Consider the following 21,411-nt stretch of genomic DNA (forward strand, 5'->3'; position numbering starts at 1 on the left):
TTCAAATAAAAACTATGGGGTCACAAAGAAAGTTAGGGACAGAATTTTCAATAGCATCATATTGTTAAGGATTAGCTGGTTAGTGGAATTTAGTTTGAGAGCTTCTGTCATCATTTACCTGTATTTAGAAATTGCTGATGGATTTCTATGTATACCAGCCTTGTAGTTTTAATTAAATAACATTTTCTTTCTCTTCCCTGTTCCCAGAGTTGGTTCCTTCAATTATGAGTAACATGCTGAATCCAGATGCTATTTTTTCAAACAACGAAATGAGCCTGTCAGACATTGAAATTTATGGTTTTGATTACGACTACACATTGGTCTTTTATTCTAAACATCTGCACACGCTGATCTTCAATGCTGCTCGAGATCTCCTTATTAATGAGCATCGGGTAAGTAAAATCAGTGGAATAACAATACACTTATGAGTAAAGAGTAAAATATTTTCTGAGAGGGGCGTAACTCATCTTTTCATGCCTCTGTCCTATCTTGGCTCCCTTATAACACATTTTGTACAACAGCTGCCTATGAAGCACAGAAGTCCTGTTTTTTTCTCAGCTGCAGTTTTGAGCAGAGTGCAATCTGACAACTGTTAAGGAATAGAGTTTTATTTGTTTTATTTTTTAATTTTGGTGGTGTGGTTTTTTGTTTTTTCCTGATTGTCAGTTATCGGAGTACCTCTAATAAATAAGCTTAAAAGTTACCATTGCTGTTTTATGCACTGCTGTGAGTGCAGTGATGAATTTCCATGTGAAGTATTTTTAGCCGGAGTTAGGAGGTCTTTGATTGCCCTGTGTGCTTGCGAGGTGCTGTACGCACACCCGGCATTTCAGCGAGTTAGCTGAAGGGGCAGTGCGTGCAGTGACACTGTCATCGGAGGCTGGATACAAGAGGCACCCAAGTAAGTAGTCCCCTAAGAGGGAGCACTGTCCTGTTGCCTCACCAAGCAGCGTGTTTGCATCGGTGACCGGTTGACATCCAAGCAGTTTGGAGCTGGTTGGTGTAAAATTTGGGGATGGGAGAAGTTAATGGTGTGTCAGGAAGCAGGGGGGGAGATGGGTGACTTGGGAAACTGAAGGTGTCGCAGGGAAAAAGACTGAAGAAAATGTGGCCTGAAAGAGGCAAAGTTTATTGAACTGTAGGACTTGCAGGAAAATAAAAGACAAAAATTCCATAGAGTAACTTAATTACTAGAACTGCTTGTGTATTTTATACAACCTAAATCTGAATGGGTGGTGTTATTCTGCTTTCGTATTTGAATCTAAAGGTTAGGAGCTATATATAAACATCTATAAATATCCCTGGAAGAACAAACAAAACTTCATGAGCACTACAAACATACACAACTTGATCCCCCTGAGATTTTGGCATGTCTTGGTAGCAATTTCTGTAGGATGTGTAAATGCACTTTATTAAAGATATGTGGTTCTTGCAAAAAAACAGTGTTACTGTCAGAGTCATGATTAATTCTTGTAGACAAAAATTCAACCAGTGTCTGTCTTTACTATTTGAATGAATTCAGGTAGTAATAACTTTCCAATTTGTCTCGATTAAAATCTCTTGAGTTCTAGTAAATGAAGCTGTAATTGGTTTTTGAGACAGCTTATTGAAATATACCATGTCTTGTTGGAATTTATTGAGGGACAAGAGTTTTTATTAATGCTATCTCTGTAGTTGCCTGTACTGTTAATGTTTTTCTTGCCTTTAACATTAGAAAAAATGTCTAGATAGTATTGCCCACTGTGGCTGTCACAGTCAACTAAAAGATGGCCAATTTTGGTCACGGTAGTGTGAGGTAATTAATCAGAAATTGTAAAATGCAGTGTAGGAAGCAAGGAATTTTGAAGTGTGTCCAAGAGAATAAACATAAATTTAATGCTAATCTCGGAGGTGGCAGCAGGTGTTGAATGTAAACTCTTGCTGTTGGGCTTATTTCTTTCCTAATGCGCGGGCCTTGTGCCACCTTATCTGGACTGCTGTTTCAGTCCAGATATAGGTATCCCTACCAAGAGTGGGGTAAGCAAACAGTGCAATTTTTATTACTGTTTTTTGGTTTGGCTTGTAAGGAAGCTTTGATCTGTATGCCCAGGTGGGCTCAGTCTTCTCATATGTACTGGCGTGCATGCAAAAAGACAGCCTTCTACTAGAATAAATTAAAGTAGGAAAGTCAAGTATGCAGAAATTTGAAAAAGAAACAAATTTCCCTGTTAATGCTTCATGTGGCTGCTTTGGGGCACATGCAGTACATTGTAGTTTTTAATTAATTGATCAAATTCTATATCTTCCCCTGATGTTTTCCCTTGTCTCTTCTGCTTCATGTTCTCTGGCCAAATCTGCACATCTTCCCAACCTGTCTTTAGGCTTTTGATACTGTTCTTCATTCAGATTAGTAGCCTCCCCCATGTTTTCTGGGAGTGGTAGTAGGGGTCATAGCTCAGAAGTTAGGAGAAAGGACAATTTTCTTTAGGTGTAGATACCTGTGCTTAGTACAAGCTACAGCAGTTGCAGAGCAAGTCTTCTTTAGGATAGATAAAAACTATGCTAAACTAAAATTGCAATTTATTTATTTTTTGTAAAAGTAGCTAGAGCTTCTGATGAAGCTGCGTAAGCTACTTTTTTTCCCTGAAGGCTTGTAAATTAGCCACATATGTATGGAGACTGTTGTAGAGAAGGTGGAGAATGTGCCTGAGATGCATTTGTCAAGTTCCAAGACTGCTGTAGCCTGTGGGAGGGAAATGAAGGATTGCCTTTCAGTTGGATAATCAAAGGAATTATAGTTTTCTCAGGCCTTGTCAGAAGTGATTAAAGCATTTTACCTTTTAAAAACAAATGAACAAAACCCTTAGCCCAAAGCACGTACCTAACGTATATGTCTTTTCATGGCTAACCTTGCTTAAAGCAGGGTAAAATTACAATCCACTGAAAATGGGCTTGTACTGAAAAATGTTAGAAAGCTCTCTAAATAGGTGGTATAAGCTACCTATGCTTTCTATAAAGAACCTGAGGGAAGAGTACACGCTATAGGCATCCAATTCATGTGCATGACTAAACAAGGCGTTACAAATGCTGTCCCAGGTAAATACAGTTGGGTCACTGTGGTGTTCTCCTGAAGTGACTCACCCTGATGGTGTTTAATGCCTGACTTCCTTTCAGGATCTGATCTTTGTGACATACTGTACCTGGGGGAAAGTCCCTGTTAGGGGATTCTTCCTCCTTCCCCATCTGTGCTTATTTTCAGTCTATCGTATCTTTAAACACCTCTGGGGTCTATATTTCAAACTCGACTTTCTAAGATCAGGAGTGTGATCTGCACTGAGGTAGTCAAAACAGATAGCTGTGCTGCTTTTATTTCTTGAAAAGGCTAAAGATTTGGGTTGGTTTTATTTTTTTTTTGCTCCTGTTAATATTGATGTTGTATTGTTGTTTTTTTTTTTTTCAGTAGAAGTGAGCAGTAAAGTTCAGGTATCTCTGGAAACAGGGCCACGTTCTTGGGTTTCTAGCTAGAAGGTTGAGTTGGAAACTGTGTTTGTATAGTTTGTTTTACGGGGAGATTTCACAATGCAAGGTAACTCAGCTATTAAATTTTAGGAAGTTAATAAAATTTAGTTTATTTTCAAAGGTGCATGTTTTAAAATAACTTTTTGAACAAGAGGCTAATGTTCAAAGGTGATCACTACAGAGTACCTGGATGTCCAACTTTAGGTACCATCCTTGAGTTAGGTTTAAAACATTGACCTTGAATTTTGGAAAAATGTTTGACTTGTCTTGCATTGTACATATGTTCCTGCAAATCTCACCAACCTCAGAAAGCCTCTTAGTGACTAGTCAAGGCTTTTAAAATTCTGCTGAAACATTTTTTTATTTGTTTTTGTTATGGTTTTAAAATCAAATCATTGCTCTCTTTTCTTAGTATCCTGCAGAAATAAGGAAATATGATTATGATCCCAATTTTGCAATCAGAGGACTTCATTATGATGTGCACCGGGTATGTATAAATAACTCTGTGATGAGTTATGTAGTGCTGAGAACCTAGCAAAAGAAAATAAAAAGGGCTTTTAAGTCTTCCAGCTTTTTACTCTGCATTGATGTGTAAGGATTTTGTTTCATATTTTTCTCTTTCATAGCAAGCTTGATATTTTTTTTTTTTTTTAAATAGCTCTTAGAGTATAAAATCTTTTGAGTGTTTTGTTCTCATGGTGGGTGGGGTGTGTGTGTGTGAGGAAGACAACTTGCATAATAGAATAAACCTAAGCAGGCATCTGCTAGTAGGAAAAGTTATTTCTTCATGACTTGGCTCAGGTCACTGGGCATTGTTTCCTTGGGGATTTGGCAAGCCCTAGGTAAAAGCCATTGATAAAAGTATTTTGGAAGTTATGAAAGAATTTGAAGTGAAGGTACTCAGGCATTCTTGAGACGGAAAGGTTACAGATAAAACTGCTTTGATTTTTAGAATTTCATGTCAAGTAGTTGATGTGATTAAAAATCGATATTTTTTCCCCCCCCGCAAGGCATTATTAATGAAGATTGATGCCTTTCATTATATTCAGTTGGGAACAGTTTACAGGTGGGTAAAATTATTTCCTATTTATAATATAAAAGTATACTTTCATCTTTTGAATCTCTTAGTAGCATTTATTAGTGTACATCTTAAGTTCATATTGGGAACAGTGCCCTGAAAAGCACAGACATGAATGAGTGTTGCGGTTTTACTAGAAAGGGGTTTCTTTGCACCTCTGTGTGTACACACAGACATGCACACACGTTTACTGACTGATACAGTACAGCTGATTCCCCAGTTCAGAGCTGGGGAAGTTGGCAAGCTGGTTGGTCACATAGTGCTGACTCACTTTGTTTCCGGCTGTTAAATTGTGCTGAAAGACATCTAAAAATACGCTGATGACTTCTCTCCTGTTGCTTTCTATGTAAATAATGTTCACAGAATGCCCGTTAGCATGACTTTGGTGTGGTTGTAGAGACACTTGAGAGGTCTTTGCTGTGTTTGCGCAGAGCTTTTAAGTTTGGATACATCAACCAGATCATACTTGCAGAATGGAGCACAACTGCTTTGTGTCCACACAACCTGACACTTTGAGTTTACTGAGTTGATGTAAAATTGGCAATCTCTGTGCTGTGCTTCGTTACATGATATAGACATACTGTACGTGATCTTTGATAAGAGAGTTTTTAGTATGGCTTAGTTTGCTGTAATGAAGCAGTACATATTTGACTGACATGAACACCACACTTGGTAATAGAGTTTAAATTAAACAACAAGCCTAATCACCTTTCTTAATGTTGAGATGAATGAGTGGTGAGTCCATCAGCAGTGTTGCCTTATGACTCAGAGTGGGACAGGATGAACAGGCAGATCACAGTTGCTGTCAACTCCTAATACAAAAGGCACATCCACAGCCAGAACATGGTGACCGGTCAAGAAAACTCTAGAGAGGTGAAGAGCTGGTGTCCCTTTTTCTCTGTGTCACCCAGAGTAATTCTGGACAGACTGCTAGGCCATACATCTTGACACTTGTGAGAGTGTGTGAGGGTGAGAGCGAAAGCTACCATTTCACTTAATACTTTCTCTTAATTTTGTTTAAAATAAGATTACCTTTCTCTTCTATGCCAGCATGGAGCTTTGCTGTCAGTCACTGCATATCTTGTAGTTCTTTGTTTTAACCTTCTGTGTGTTCTGTACATGTGTAGGTCAATTATACAGCTGAAGGTAGCAGCGTACAGCCTCATTTGCACCGAGAGGTGTAAGTGATTCTAGTATCCCTCTAATGATGCACATCTCCAAGGGCAGCAGTGGGAACACTGTTGTAGGTGAACTGTGATGCTTGTAGTGCCACCTGTCCGTGCTGTCAGTGGAATAAAATAAACTTTGTGGTTATACAGCTGGACTGTGAACTGTGTCAAGACTATGAGTCTTCTGGTAAAGCTAGTCTACAGCTTTGCCTTCACAGTCATCTCTCCTCTCTGGGTTTCATGTCTATTGTCCTCTCTTGGCTGTGCTTAAGTAGCTCCTGATCCACTAACGTTTTCTTTAGCAGTGTTCAAATATCACTTGGCATAGTGGTCTGCAGACTAGAAGATGGATGAATCAGTCCTCAATTCTGATCGTATTACTTGGTATATATTTAACATTTTGGTTGCATTTCTTTGTGTTTAATGCTGTGGAGCAGGTGATGCTGAACTCTGTATGTTACAAAACATAAGTATTATCTGCCCTGTTTGTGCCCAATACTAACTTGAATGCTGGAGTCCTACTAGCAGTAGCACCGTAGTACAAGTCAATGTAGCATTGAGAAGTGCAGTAAAGGAGCTAGTTAAGGTGGGACTCTGCTACCATAGGTAGCACTGAGGAAGTTCATGTATCGTGCCCTTCCACTGCAAAGCTGCTTTGGACACTAAACACTGAAAGTACTAGGCTTATTAATTAGTTAGTTTATTTTTTAATGCCTCACAACACTTCTGGGTAAGACCAAGAACGGGAGGCATTGAATAACTGCCTGTCCTACAAGGCTGCAAAACACTGTAAGTAGGCTTAAGAAAAAGGGACCAGATGATCTGGTTTTCACTTGCGTTCTTTAATCTTAATCAAAACTTCAGTACTTCTGTGTCCTCTGGTGAGGATGTTTGCATGCCTGCAGAGCCTTGGATGCGTTAGTGCAAGATGCTTGATACTGTAAACATTCAAAACCAAACCAAAGCCTTTAATCTCTTAATAGTTGATGGAGACATCATCTCTCTACAGAATTTCTTTTTTTTTCCCCACTTGTTGTTATAGTCTTATATTTTAATTACTTGTCAACAATCCTCTAAGTAATTTTAACTTTTGGGAAATTGAGTTGTTGATACAGTTTAAAAGAAATTCTTATTCAGTTAAAGATTGTGTATGTTTTTTCTTTCCCTTGATTCTTCAAGGTCATGGTGCAGAGTAATCTGGTTTAAACACACTATCACATCATCAGTGCTGCATGAAACAAAGGCAGAGTGAAGGATTACTTTGTGTTAAGAAACTGGAAGCTCTAACTATGCCTTCAGGGTTTGTAAGAAGTAGTTTCAATGGAGACTAATTAGCTCTTTTCCCGTAAGAAACTAAAAAGGACTTAAAATTGGAATGTGTTCCATGTGCGTCAGTCTGTTAAAATGTTACTTGCTCTGTAAAGAAAGATGCTGTTTTAACTTACAGACCAAAGTGTTCCACTGACATTATTAGTATTTTAATAAGCTGCAGATTTAAGTGTTAATCTGTCAGACTTTCATTTGGTAATTACTTGAAAATTTTAATCTGACTTTTGAACTAAAGCTAATGTTTTTTTTCCAGAGGCCTCAGCGTTGTCCCAGATGAAGAAGTCATTGCAATGTATGATGGTTCTCATGTCCCTTTAGAACAAATGAGTGACTTCTATGGAAAGGTAAACCCACAAAAGGCTCTTTAAAAATGATACTTTTTTTTTTTTTTTTTGGAGGTGGGGATGGTGCTGTTTGCATTTTGTTCTTGTACTTACTAGAAGATACATGATTTACTTACAGTTCCAGATGTGAATTTTGCTCTCTAAAGTGACAAATAACTTTTCTTTCTCCCACTCCCTGTGGTTTCTCACTGTTCCCTTGCCTAGTCATATAGAAAGAGAAGCGGAACATAGAAAAATCAAGTGACTTGCTCAGTGTTGCACAGCAAATCTGATAAAGGCTGGGAGGTGAACCATATCTGGTGCCTCACCCCGGCTATGTACTTCTCCCCAGTGGTCTAAAGGCTTAGCTGATGTCGCAGCAAGTGAATGTGTGGAGGCATCTCTTGCGTACAAGCTGGCGTAGTGACAGTAAGAGGCTTTGATAAAAGATGAAGCTTTTAAGTTTAGGATTTAACTTTGTGGGGAAAGATGATCTTCTTGCTGGTAGGTTCCTTCCTGTTTCCCAAGTGAAGAAAGGTGCTGTCATTTTAGTAAAAAACAAGTTTATTTTACCCCTTTTATTTATGGATGTTAATTTGATGTTGACATGAAAGGCCCTTCTTTTTGCTGTGGAACATTTTATTGTTCTCACATCTATTCTTATGTTAAGGAGCTGACCTTAGAATTCCCAAATCTGGTCTCTGCAGCAGTTCTGAATATTGGCCTGCCATTCCCTATGGGATGCCTTGGTCTCCACAGGTCTGTGCTTTCTTTGATCTTGGAAAGGACAGTGACAGGAGGCTGTGGACACAAACTGAAACACAGGAGGTTCCCTCTGAACATCAGGAAACACTTTCTTTACTGTGAGAGTCACCAAGCACTAGCATGAGTTGGTTGCCCAGGGAGGTTGTGGAGTCTCCATCCTTGGAGATATTCAGAAGCCATCTGGACAAGGACCTGGGCCACTGACTGTAGGTGGTCAGGCTTGAACAGGGGGCTTGGACAAGATGACCTACAGAGGTCCCTTGCAACCTCAGCCGTTCTGTGTTTCTTATCTTGACCAGTGTTCAATCTTGAGCAAAGATGTCTGGTTGATTTAACCCTCCTCTTAAGAAGTATTTGGTTTGTATTTGCTCTTGTGTAATGAGGTTTTCTACTTTTGTGAAACAACTATAGTTACAGCTTTGGCAGACTAGAAATCTTTTCTGCTGTTCCTACATTATTTATTGTAGATTCTTAATTTTTTTTATTATCTCTTTTCAAGGAGGTGAATTGTTTTGCAGTCGTAATCAGTATTCCACTTACTAAAACAAAAGAAACGCAAAACCTCCAAACAGACAAAGCCTCTACTCCCATCACAATACTCAGTGCCTCTTATTTATAGAAGTGCAGCCTTCCAGTGAAGGCCTCCAAGTCCTTCTCTTGACTTTTAGCTGAGCACTGTCTTTTATGTGTTTATGAATTAAAATATTGCTCTTAAGAGTAATTATTCATGATTAATTTTTAAAATAAAGCCAACACTTTTCTTGGAGTTATTTTATTGAAAGTCTGTTAGTTCAAAAACAGCCTAAAGCAATGCGAACAGTGATGGCAAAAGCTGAGTATCTGCAACTAAGCTGAAGTGTTTATACTGAATGAATGAAAGTATTTTAATCTGAGAAATGCCTGAACTTTTTTTCTTCTTTTTTTCTTTCCACCCTTGTAGAGCTCACAAGGAAATACAATGAAGCAATTCATGGATATATTTTCCTTGCCAGAAATGACACTCCTTTCTTGTGTGAATGAATACTTTCTGAAAAACAACATAGACTATGAGCCTGTTCATCTGTACAAAGATGTCAAGGTACTAGCTTTGAAGATTTAGGTAAACCTCTACATTTGTGCATCTTCTCTGTGAGCACTTCGGGAAGCTTCAACCTGTTGTTTCAGCTCCAGTGAAATGCCTCAAGTTTAGGTTTTGTATAGAGTAATCATTGGTATAATAACCATAAAACCATAACTGAAATGAAGATAGACCTTGGAAAGAAACAGAATAATTTGAAATTTGTTTTAAAAATGATGTTCTAGGGCTGTTGCTCCTGATGTTCTAGGGCTGTTGCTCTTTCTGTAGGTTTGAGGGGTGGATGGGGGAAAGTGAAGAAGCGCTTGTATGTCGATAAAGCTTCTTTTGATTGTTATTAAAGGTACACTTTTTTCACTAGCAGGAATTGTAAGAGGCTATAGGGAATTCCAGTTTGGAGGCTTCAGTTCTACTGCTTCTATGTCTTCACTAGTATACGATCTTTTGCTGTCTCTTGCTTTTGGCATATCTATTCTGCTTGTTTACCTCTCTTCCTCCTCCAGAAATTTCTAGTAATAATGACTAGAGTAACTTGACCCTCTTGATTCCTCAGGATGTATCCTGCACAGGAGATAAAATTATGTCATGGTTATTTAAGAACAGAAGAGGTCATGCTCAAGTTGATGGCATTTGTCTGCACAAGCTTTCCATCCAAAACCTTTTCCTGGCCCCTTGTTGACATGTATGAAAGTTGTGTAGTTGTTCAGCATATGAGATACACCTGAATGTTGAATTTCTTAATTTCCCGAGTAGATGAGATAGGCAGAAGTCTCTTAAAACCTATGGTTTCACAGAGTCAGAAGGCTAGTTTTTGTGGTTTCTGCTGAACTGTTTGTAGAAACTGCTGTACTGCTCAGTATTACCAAGATTTTGGAAGCCCTATGATTGAATTTTTTAAGGATTTTTAGGACATACCGCATGTAAGTACCAAAATGGCAGTACTACTGTCCTAAGCAAAGTGGTCTGATGCAGAGCTGGCTCATGAGAGCTGCTAAATGCCTTCAGAGTGCCTTATTGGGTACTTTGCTTAAGCATTTAGCTTCTTTCATCTGTTCATAAATTTCTTTTTTAGATAACCAGGGAATTTGGGAGTGATCATAATCTAAAATCTATCTGACTTAAAGCTCCCCCCCCCCCCCCCCCCAAGAAGAAAGGAATGTGTTCTGCTCCAAAGGTCATTAGAAATCTGTGATGACTCTGCATCTGCAGAGGGCTTTCACCCCACTTCACCTTTCTGAGCGCCTTTCACAGTTGTTATGTGAAACAGCCCCTGTGCTATCCAGTTGTGTACTTCCCAAATGTATGAAGTTAGTTTCTTGAAGGACAGGCCTACTCTTTGTCTAGTGGTGACATATACATAATGAACATCACGTGGCATTTCTGTAAAGTTGAAAGCGTAATTCAGAGAAAGGAATTGCTTTAAAAACAAATTCCTACTGCTATGCAGTGAGCATGGCTTTTATACTTGAAAAGATTTTTCAATTCTTTAGTGCTCTGTTGCTTTCTTGACAGGATTCAATCAGGGATGTCCACATCAAAGGAATAATGTACAGAGCAATTGAAGCAGATATTGGTAAGTTCTAATGAGATCATCTGTCAAAGCTTTTTTTTACTGAGAGTATAATGATCTTTCTGGCTTCCTTATTTAAGATTACAAATTGTAAATTTTAAAGCTTGAAAGTTATTTCCACTTGCTAAGGTGCCTTTATGAAGTATAACCTCATATTCTGAACCCTTGGTTGAATACAGAGAAAATTCTCATGAAAAACTTTTTCAATTAATACTGTATTTTCCCCAATCCTCACAGAGAAATACATCTGCTATGCCGAACAAACTCGTGCAGTGTTAGCAAAGCTGGCTGATCACGGCAAGAAGATGTTTCTCATCACAAACAGTCCCAGCAGCTTTGTGTAAGTGAACAGTTGTTTGGCGTTCAACTATACGTTTATAAAGAATGGGGAGGATGAATTTCTCTAATGTAATTCATTATATTGCACAGATAATGGCACTCCTGTTATGCTTCACTGTTAATATCCCTCTGTCCTTTTTTAGGGACAAAGGCATGAAATTCATAGTTGGCAAGGACTGGAGGGATCTCTTTGACGTGGTCATTGTACAGGCTGATAAGCCAAACTTTTTCAATGATAAGCGAAGGTGGGTATTTAGTCAGTAAAGAATGATTCAAGCAGCTTATTCCATATAAGGCTATAGAGTGTGTTATGAAATATTTTCATTTGGGTGCAGTGTAAAATGAAATCATATGTGGTGAAATCCTGTTTAAGGTCATTACAGAATGCAGCAACACCCAATTCTGAAGTCCAAATATTTACCATTTCTTATCTAAGAAAGTTCTAGTAGCTATTACAGGTCTACTTGACTGAGTTAGGGTCACAAAAGCTGTTTTTAATGTCTTAGCTTGTTAGTTGTTGAAGTGTGTTCTTTTCCTAATAAACCTGAGAAATTTTTGTGCCTTCCAGAATCAGCCCTGTATCTGGAAATGTCTTTCATTGCTTCTGGTTTTGTTTAGTCACACATGATATTTAGAGGGCGGACTGGCTGACAGGCTGGAGTATTTGGACTAGTTGTTCAATTAAGTAAACACATTTGTAATGTATATGAACTACTCTTACACTTGGAAAAGACCTATTCCTTTCATAGAATCATAGAATGGTTTAGGTTGGAAAGGACCTTGAAGATCATCAAGTTCCAACCCCCCTGCCATAGGCAGGGACACCTCCCACTAGACCACGTTGCCCAAGGCCACGTCCAGTCTGGCCTTGAACACCTCCAGGGATGGGGCCTCAACAACCTCTCTGGGCAACCTGTTCCAGTGCCTTACCACCCTCAATGTGAAAAACTTCTTCCTAATGTTCAATCTGAACCTGCCCTCTTCCAGTTTAAAGCCATTCCCCCTCGTCCTATTGCTACATGCCCTCGTAAAAAGTCCTTCCCCAGCTCTCCTGTAGGCCCCCTTTAGGTACTGGAAGGCCGCAATAAGACCTTCCCGGAGTCTTCTCCAGGCTGAACAGCCCCAACTCTTTCAGCCTCTTCTCGTAGGAGAGGTGCTCCAGCCCTCGGATCATCCTTGTGGCTCTCCTCTGGACATGCTCCAGCAGATCCATGTCCTTCTTATGTTGGGGACTCCAAAGCTGGATGCAGTACTCCAGGTGGGGTCTCACGAGAGTGGAGTAGAGGGGCAGAATCACCTCTTTTGACCTGCTGGCCACACTACTTCTAATGCAGCCCAGGATACGGTTGGCCTTCTGGGCTGCAATCGCACATTGCTGGCTCATGTTGAGCTTCTTGTCAATCAGCACACCTAGGTCCTTCTCCTCAGGGCTGCTCTCCAGCCATTCCCTGCCGAGCCTGTATTTGTGCTTGGGATTGCCCCGACCCAGATGTAAGACCTTGCACTTGGCCTTGTTGAACTGCATGAGGTTGTCTTGGGCCCACCTCTCCAGCCTGTCCAGGTCCATCTGGATGGCATCCCTCCCCTCCAGCGTGTCTACCTAAGCCAAACAGCTTGGTATCATCGGCAAACTTGCTGAGGGTGCACTCGACCCCGCTGTCCATGTCACCGACAAAGATGTTGAACAGTACAGGCCTCAGTACCGTCCCCTGAGGAATGCCACTCGTCACTGCTCTCCACTTGGGCATCGAGCTGTTGACCGCAACTCCTTGAGTGCAACTGTCCAGCCAGTTCTTTATCCACTGAGTGGTCCATTTGTTGAATCCACGTCTCTTCAATTTAGAGAGCAGGATATTGTGTGGGACAGTGTCAAATGCTTTGCACAAGTCCAGGTAGATGACATCAGTTGGTCTTCCCTTATCCACTGCCACTGTAAGCCCTTTGTAGAAGGCCACCAAATTTGTCAGACATGACTTGCCCTTGGTGAAGCCATGGTGGCTGTCACCAATCACCTCCTTTTTTTTTATGCGTACTTACAATTTGGAAGTGAAATAAAGGGAGGTGGGATTTTTTGTCTTTACTTTTTTTCATTTAATTTTAGAAAGAATTTTGCTGTACATCTTGCCCCTAGTCCTCTTCCCCCTTCTTCAGTTGTTCATTTGTACTAAATGAGGTATTGGGCAAGATTTCTACACATCTTCGCTTTTGTGTTCACTTCTCTCCTTCTTAATGGCTGACAGTTCTTACTGCTTCTTCCCCTCTGTTGGGGATCTCTGCCTTAGTTCTCAACATTTGTTCTCAAGCTCTGTTATAAATGTCATGGGTATAATGGATAGATACATTGCATTTCCCTGGCTAATGCAGATGTTTTGGAGCTGTGCTTTTTCTGTCTATTACAAAATGTTCAGATGCTAGAGAGCATGCTTTCCTCTTGAAAAATGAACATTTTTAATACTAAAATTTTAATCTCCTATTAAAAGTGACAGAATTTTTACAGCAATTGTATATAATTCTGTTCTAGACCGTTTCGGAAGGTGAATGAAAGAGGAGTGTTGCTTTGGGACAAAATTCATAAGCTGCAGAAAGGTCAGATTTACAAACAGGTATGCTTTCAATAAACTATTTCATTTCAAATTTAATACCTGTTTCCTAGAATCTCAAGTTTCTTTAGATATCATAAAGGCTTCTAAAAAGTAGGTATGTTTTCTAAGAGAATTATTTTAATGATTGAAGTGGTACAAATTCATTATTGGTATTGTATGTCTGCAGTTTATTTTCCTCTTGAAGTGATAGTATTACTGAAGTTGCCTGTAAAATAATATATAATTCCTAATATATAAACTCAGGACAAGATTTTTGATATGAAAATATTTTTAGGGGCGCACTGAATGATTTTTTTTTTTTTTTTTTTTTTTTTTTCATGCCTGTGAGGGTGCAAGTTGCATGCTACTACAATATACACGTCATTCTTTCCACAGGGTAACTTGTATGAATTCCTGAAGCTTACTGGCTGGAGGGGCTCTAAAGTTCTCTACTTTGGCGATCACATTTACAGTGACTTGGCAGTAAGTATAACTCACAAAATAGGATAAAAAACCAAGGCTTTTTGTTAGTTTTCCTCTGCAGTTATTCAATAGAACGCACTTTCATTTGAGATTTCTAAATACAACAGAATCTGAGTTGGTAGTTAAACCATATTGCCTTTCTTGCAGTGAAGGAAATTGGTGCCATATTTTCCACCTGACTTGTAGCATTTAGCTTGTTTACAAACTGCGCTCAGGAATGCATGAGTTTGTATTCCTGATCCAGATACTGATTGTGTCAGATGTAACAGAGAGTGAACACAGATATCCAAATGTACAGGATGTGGCTGATTTGGATGACATTTACTACCAAGTGTAATAAGAGCTGAATGAACTTCTGTTTTGAATGGCAGGAGGCAATCTTCCTGTCACTAATGGTAAACTTTCTTTCTTCCTGACGGATAGTGGAGCTATAAACCATAGCAATACAAGCATTTTCTTATTACCTTACGAACAAACGTACCTGTTACTTTAGACTAAGTGAACAGCACTTAACTCTTTTGTAATTGATTGTGTACGAATGCCTGGATATGACTTGCTATTGCCAAACTGTGGTAACGCATTTCAGCAGCAGCAGATGTTAACATTTTTGTCCCAATCTGCTTTTAAAAAGAAAAGTAAGTTTGGGTGCTGCAGAAGGCTGAGACCAAAGGAAGGAGGATGCAGCTCTCCTTCTCTGGCACAATGGAGGAAACAGCACAGGCAGCAGCTGCCTTGTTCTGTACTTGTCAGGAGGAGCTTGAATAGCTGGGGGTCCCAATAGGACCCTTCTGTCAGCTGAGTGTATGGTTAAATGCCACAAACCCAACACACTGTTTCCTCGAGATGCTTCTGACAGCAGCAGAGGTCTCATCTACAAGAGGGATATTCTACTGGTTGTTTTAAACCTAATGAATTGGTGCTTATTTGCAAAGTACTTATGTGTTCTTTATCTCTCTCTCTCCCTTTAAAATTGTGGGATTTAAAGCTTACTCTGAAATGAAATTCTATTGCCTGTTGGCACAGTTAAGTCCCACTGTTTAATATTTCTGCTTATACATAAGAAGCAATTAAATTAGTGCCCCTTTGGGATAAACAATGGTCAAATTCCTCAGTTCTTTTAAGTAGTTCTTTTTAAGACTAATACTTGTATTTGTAATTCTTGGGAAATAGGATTTGACCCTGAAGCATGGCTGGCGCACTGGTGCAATTATTCCAGAGTTACGATCAGAGATTAAAATCATGAACACAGAGAAGTACATTCAAACCATGACCTGGCTGCAAACCTTGACAGGATTACTGGAACACATGCAGGTTTGTTCTCTGTGTGTGTAATCGGCTCTGTATAGCAGAAGGGATCCAGCCAAGTTTCTAAATGCTGGACGTTGACGTTACAAGTGCTTTCTGTCTCATTAAAGTTCATCAGTTTGACTGTAGATAAATAAATGCAATTATTTGTGTGGGCAGTTAATAAAGAGTTTTCTCAAAATCTTGTCCCTTTACTCCACTGGTCAGCCTGGATTGATTCCCGCTTTTGGTTGTTTAAAATGCACATGGATAACTTCTGTGTACTGATTTCTGAACCGTCCTCTTGCCCTGTTAGCTGATAAGGATTTATTAATGGAAAAGCTCATTTAAGAGGGCATCCTTAGTTACCTGTCATCCATACTTTACATTCCAGGTTCACCGTGATCCTGATTCACAAATGATTTTAGAAGAATGGAAGAAGGAAAGAAAGGAAATGAGGTAAGACATGGGAGATGATGAAATTGCAGTATGCTTTGTGGTAGCCATGTGTTCTATGTGATGTCTTCCACAGAAGAATTTCTTCACAATTTCTCTCCATCCTGGTTTATATTCCCTGGTAGTTACGGACCTTCTAAAATTGTCTGTGTAAAGCGATGTGCTGCCTGTCTCTGGTGCAGTTCTTCTCCCCTTTGACCCCTTGTGCATATGAACCCCTTTTTCCTGTTCCCCTTTGTAAAAGATGTAAGTTTTCTGCATGAAAGGGTAACATCATATTAAATAGTTTTCCTTTTCATCTCAGTTCTCTTGTCACTCTGTGTTCAGCTGTCACTGTTGCTATTGATTACACAGCTTTACTTCTGCATGATTTAAAAATGTGTTTCTGTATCAAGACTTAAGTCATTTCTTCAGTTTTTGTAGATTATTTTTTCAGATTACATATAATACATTTTGGAACACACAAAAATTGTGCTCTGCACTAGACTGCGTTTAGCAGTGGACTCATCACAGAGATAGGTGATAGGGCTAAAACTCCTAAAAAATCTGCTATCGTGAAGGAGAAATCCCTAAATGCAGGGTGTGTGAAGTGCATGGTTGGGAGGGCAGCAGCTGTTCCACCAGCAGCCTTCCCCAGAAATGTGGAAGTAAATGAAATGGGAATGGTACTTGGCAGTGACTAATAACAGAAGTTAATTCCAAGATGTGTTTAAGCTTTTTGTGTACATTAAGCCAAATCTGTGCATTTTTAAAAAGTATTTTATCTTTGGAAGAAGTGGATGTCATTGGGATTTAGATGAAGGCAAAAGTCGTCTTTCACAGCCTCTAGAAAAGAAAGCTTGAGATGTCATGTTTCTGAAGTCAGAAGCAACTTATCACTGGTTTTAGTGGAGAAGTGTGAAGCTCTTCTGTTTACTACTGTGATTGCTAGATCTGGGGTACGTATGTGCAAGAGATGCAAAATTTTCTTACGTGGTGCATTTCTGTGGTTTGAAGTGCAATGGCAAAAGAATGCATAGAAGAGATTATAGGAACTGTTTGTTTCAGGTTCTGGCTGTTAGCTGGTAAAGAGATGTGTGCAGCTATGTTCACTTCATTGTCTTTGTTTTCTTTTTTTGGGGGACAGGGAGGTGAACAGGAATTTCTTCAACGCACAGTTTGGAAGCTTATTCAGAACTGATGAGAACCCAACTTATTTCCTAAGACGTCTCTCTAGATTTGCGGATATCTACATGGCATCATTGAGTTGCCTCTTGAACTATGAGCCTGATTACACATTCTATCCAAGAAGGACTCCTTTGCAGCATGAACTTCCTGGCTGGTCAGACCAGCTGTGCACTGGTACATTCAGAATACCTTTCCTACAAGAGACAGTTCAGATCAAATAAACACTTAGCACCTTCTCTCTAAAACGGGCAAATAGATATTTTTTTTTTCTTCGAATGTACATGTATTTTATTTAAGTCACTTAAATCTGTTATATTGATTTAGATGTAATTCATACTTGTTTTCATAAGTGTTGTACCTATTTTCTCCTCTCCTGCTTGGAGATGTTTAAACTCTTCTTACACGTAGAAGAGACGATGGACTGCCAAAATAGTCGTGGACTAAGAGGGAGGGCAAATTTGAGGGGAAGGACTGGTGGTGTTCTGGGGTGGTTGGTTTTATTTGTTCATTGGAAACTTTGATCTGCAGCCTTGTGGTTTACAAAGAAATACCTATACTCTCTGTTCTGGCCCCGATCAGAACTCCAGCTGGAGGCTGTAATGGATCTTGGCACCGAAAAGCTTAAATCCAGTATTAGTAATTCAGTGATACGCAGTAGCCAGTTTACCTTGAGACTGAGAGGGATGGTGTATGCATTTTAACTTTCCTTGCTGCCATAGCTCGAGCCTTACCCGCTGTAGTGGTGCTGTGGCTGTGCTGCATTGCAGTGATTACAGTACCGACAGGCTCAGGCTGAGGGGCTTTTTCTCCCGTCTGTGCAGTTTCTGTTCTTGTACTGTCTGTGCTTGGCTGTAGGTGGATCTGAGCCTGAAACCGAAAGTGGCAGTAACTTGGGCTGCTTCAGCTTCCTTTTTGTTAAATTTTAGGCACCTTTCTTTAAGTTTCAAAACCCTTTAAATATCCACTCTCTGATGATAAAGCCATTTCAAGAGGTCTTGCATTTTGCATTTCAAAGTGGAGACAGATCTCTGTCAGGCTTTAGATTGATCCTAAATGCTGCTTTTAAAAAATTTTAAGTGTCTTACAGTGTTTTGCAATGTGGTTTTGCTGTTCCCTGGGAGAGAATGTATTTCATATGGCCTTCAGTAATGGACTTTTACAGTCAAAAGTAAACACGCACAATGGGCACATGAGTTGAAAGAAAAATCAAGAAATGAGAAAACAAAACCCAGAGTTTTCTGATGACTTTTTTTTAGCTCAAGCCCTCAAAGCTGAGTTGGGGGTGGTGGTCAGTTTGCATCAAGCAAAATAATTTTGGCGGTGCAAATTAGAAGTTTTATTGAATTACTGAAACTGCAGGTAATGCACGAACACAAACTCTGGGTAGCATATATGTTCCAAAGATTTGAGCTGAAAAATGTCAGTTTTGCACAAGGAAAACATCTGTTGATGTGTTTCCTCAAACAGGCACTTTATAGAACTGCTATATAGTTGTTTTTAAATAAGGATGCTTTCTTCTCTTTACATCCAAAGGAAATGTTTTTTTTAAGTGGTGCTTCCCACCCCAACCATTTTAGAAGGCATAATATGATTAATGTTTTTCAAATTTTAGTTATTAAAGACTCTGTTTTTAAAAACATATAATTAAGAAAATGTATAGCATTTGATATTCGTCATTTTGGGATATCACTTGCTTCCTGCCACGATTGTCAGGTAAACAAACTTTTGGTGACCAAAAGTTTTTTTCTTTTTTTTTTTTTTTTTAAACCTATCTGTATTATGTGCAAGTACCTATATTGAATTTAATATGCAGTATCTTTCATATTTTTAAAAGCATGTTTGCAAAGTAAAGAATGTATTGTAATCTAGCCCGCACAATTTCATAACCAGTTTTCCTGTATGCTTGAAATCAGTCTGAAGTCCTCATAGGTGGTAATAGATTTTATGTTCATGGTTTTCTTGTGCACCTGTTTCAAACTTGCTGTGCAACACTCCTGAAGAGTGTGTGTGTGTGTATTTAAACAGATGAATGTACTTGAAATGAGTAAGTTCATCTGACAGTCCTGCTGTTTTGCTGCAAGAAAAAGATAAAGTTTTGCAGGAAGTTAATTTGGCTTTATCAGGAGACTTGGTGGTGGTGTGCACGTGAGAAATATTTAGCGTAACTTGATAATGAAATGTGGGGACGGAAATATGCCCAATTTGCCTTCAGTTCTTTATCCTAAGGCTCAGCTAGAACCGAAGGGCGTGTTACGTGTGTGTAGCACCTCTCATTCTCCAGAGATTTCAATGCGCTGCTTAAAAGAAGACCCCAAACCACTGCACATTCTCCATCTTACTACCAGCAAATAATAGTATTGTGTTATTCAGTTATGCATTACTAAATTTGATAATGTTTTGTTGGTTATAGCTCTGGGATGTTTCTTCTTTTAAAGCTGGCTAGGAGTCAGTTTGTTTGCCTAATTTTCCTGTGTTAAGCAGGAACAGTTTAATTGGGTTGGACGATGTTATCCACATAATGCACATTTTGTTTCAAGATGATTTCCACCTCCCCCTTCCTTTCTCTTAACTTACAAGTAAAACTTCTGTACAAAGCTATGTTACAAAAGCCAGCTGAAGTAAAATCTTGTTTATATTGCATGACTTCTTGAAATAAACAACACTGCATGAAAAAAAAATCATTATGGGAGGGTTATGTTCTTTTGAAACAACCCAACTATAGATAATATGAATTTAAGTGAGAATTTTAAAGTGTATTATTTATTTTTCAGTGCTAGAATGCTCTTCATTAACTTTTAAAAATGTCTTGCATTTTTGTAATGATTTCAGAGAACTTGAGTTGTACACCTCAGTGCTCTCTGCATTACTTATTTTAATCTTGTTATGTTACTGATTTCAAAGAGATTTTTGAGCATGTTTAAAGGGCAGTGTCTCTTTGTGTTCATTTTGGGAGTATAGTTCATGTGAACACCAAAGAAAGAAGAAACTTTCTTTCTGTTCTACGAAACACGCCGAAGAAAATAGCCTGTCAGTAAAAGAAGAGTTTAATGAACTGTGGAAACTTTTTTTTTTTTGTGATAAAAATATTAATGATTATTACAAAAATAAATGCTTGGACTTTATCTTCTGGTCCCTATGAGCCTTAATATTTTGGGTGACTGGGGAGAAGGAAAATACATGAATTGTAATAATTGGAAAACTCCCCTAAATATATGTGTGCGTGCGTGTTCTAAATCTTTTAGTATCTTCTGGGTAAAAACAAACAGGCATGTGTAAGGGGGCAAGGGAAGGAGTTAGGGACATGTCTTTTTGTCCAGACATATTTCTACGTTAGATTCCCTTGGTTGTGGTTGATAGCTGCATGAACGACCCTGGATTTGCCTGCATACCTTGTTCCGATGGGAGGCATCCTGGGGTTGTTCTCGGAGGCAACTAATGCTTTCCTGCAGTGACACCATCCCTCCTGCCCCCCATGCATGGTAGACACCGGGAAGCATATCACAGGGGAATGTTACTGCTGCCAGCAAGAGGTTCTTTCTTTTCTTGCTGTTTTGTGGTTTCGGTAGTGTTCTCACAATTTGCGATAATATTAATGTTTTGAGGGAAGGAAAGGACAGCGAATCAAACTCACTCCTAATAATATGTTGGAAATCGCAGCTGTTATTGCTGTGTATCAGTTGAAAGGCAACCTTAATGTGCTTGGTAAAAAAAATACGGTATGTGAACAAGCAGGTAGCTTCTAAAAACTAAAAAAAATAAAATAAAGTTGGAATAATCTCCCCACGGAAGCGGTGAATTCCCCATCATTGGACATTTCTAAGACTCAGCTGGACAGGGTGCAGGGCCATCTTGTCTAGACTGTGCTTTTGCCAAGAAAGGTTAGACCAGATGATGCTTGGGGTCCTTTCCTACCTGATATTCTATGAAAACCTAAAAAACTTAATGTGGACACGATATGGCAAAGGTATGTTCATCTTCATTGTCCACTTTTCACACAAATAGCTCAAGTAAAAATTGATTACTACTTGAATGCTCTCGTATCACCTGTATTTCTTGCTAAAGCTGCTGCGATTACTATTTCCCTTTATGCAGTGAAGTGAGATGTAAACAAAACAGTCAAATTTGAGGAACAAAAAGCTAGAGGAGGCAAGTGGGGCAGACAGGATGGTTGTGTTTCCTGCTGCTGAAATTCTTACAAGAAAGTATACTAAAAAAAATCCTTTTAGTTTAAAAATACAGGTTTAACACGTGTTCTGTTTCATGCTTGCCAGTTGTAATTGTAACTCAGCCAAA

The 21,411-nt window shown here is 39.1% G+C and overlaps 1 protein-coding gene across 1 annotated transcript; it reads left to right on the top strand.

Moving 5' to 3' along the window:
• Nucleotides 1-216: 216 nt before the first annotated feature.
• On the top strand, nt 217-20,240 carry NT5DC3 (5'-nucleotidase domain containing 3). Its single transcript, XM_082498320.1, has 13 exons — nt 217-392; nt 3,911-3,985; nt 4,509-4,564; nt 7,328-7,418; nt 9,103-9,240; nt 10,750-10,810; nt 11,045-11,147; nt 11,290-11,391; nt 13,668-13,749; nt 14,125-14,211; nt 15,382-15,522; nt 15,890-15,954; nt 17,078-20,240. Exons 1-13 carry the CDS (start codon nt 225-227, stop codon nt 17,337-17,339), a joined length of 1,431 nt encoding a protein of 476 aa, XP_082354446.1. The 5' UTR covers nt 217-224; the 3' UTR covers nt 17,340-20,240.
• The last annotated feature ends 1,171 nt before the right edge of the window (nt 20,241-21,411 follow it).

The sequence above is a fragment of the Vanellus vanellus genome, assembly GCF_965231255.1.
Source record: "Vanellus vanellus genome assembly, chromosome: 1".
Classification (NCBI taxonomy): Eukaryota; Metazoa; Chordata; class Aves; order Charadriiformes; family Charadriidae; genus Vanellus; species Vanellus vanellus.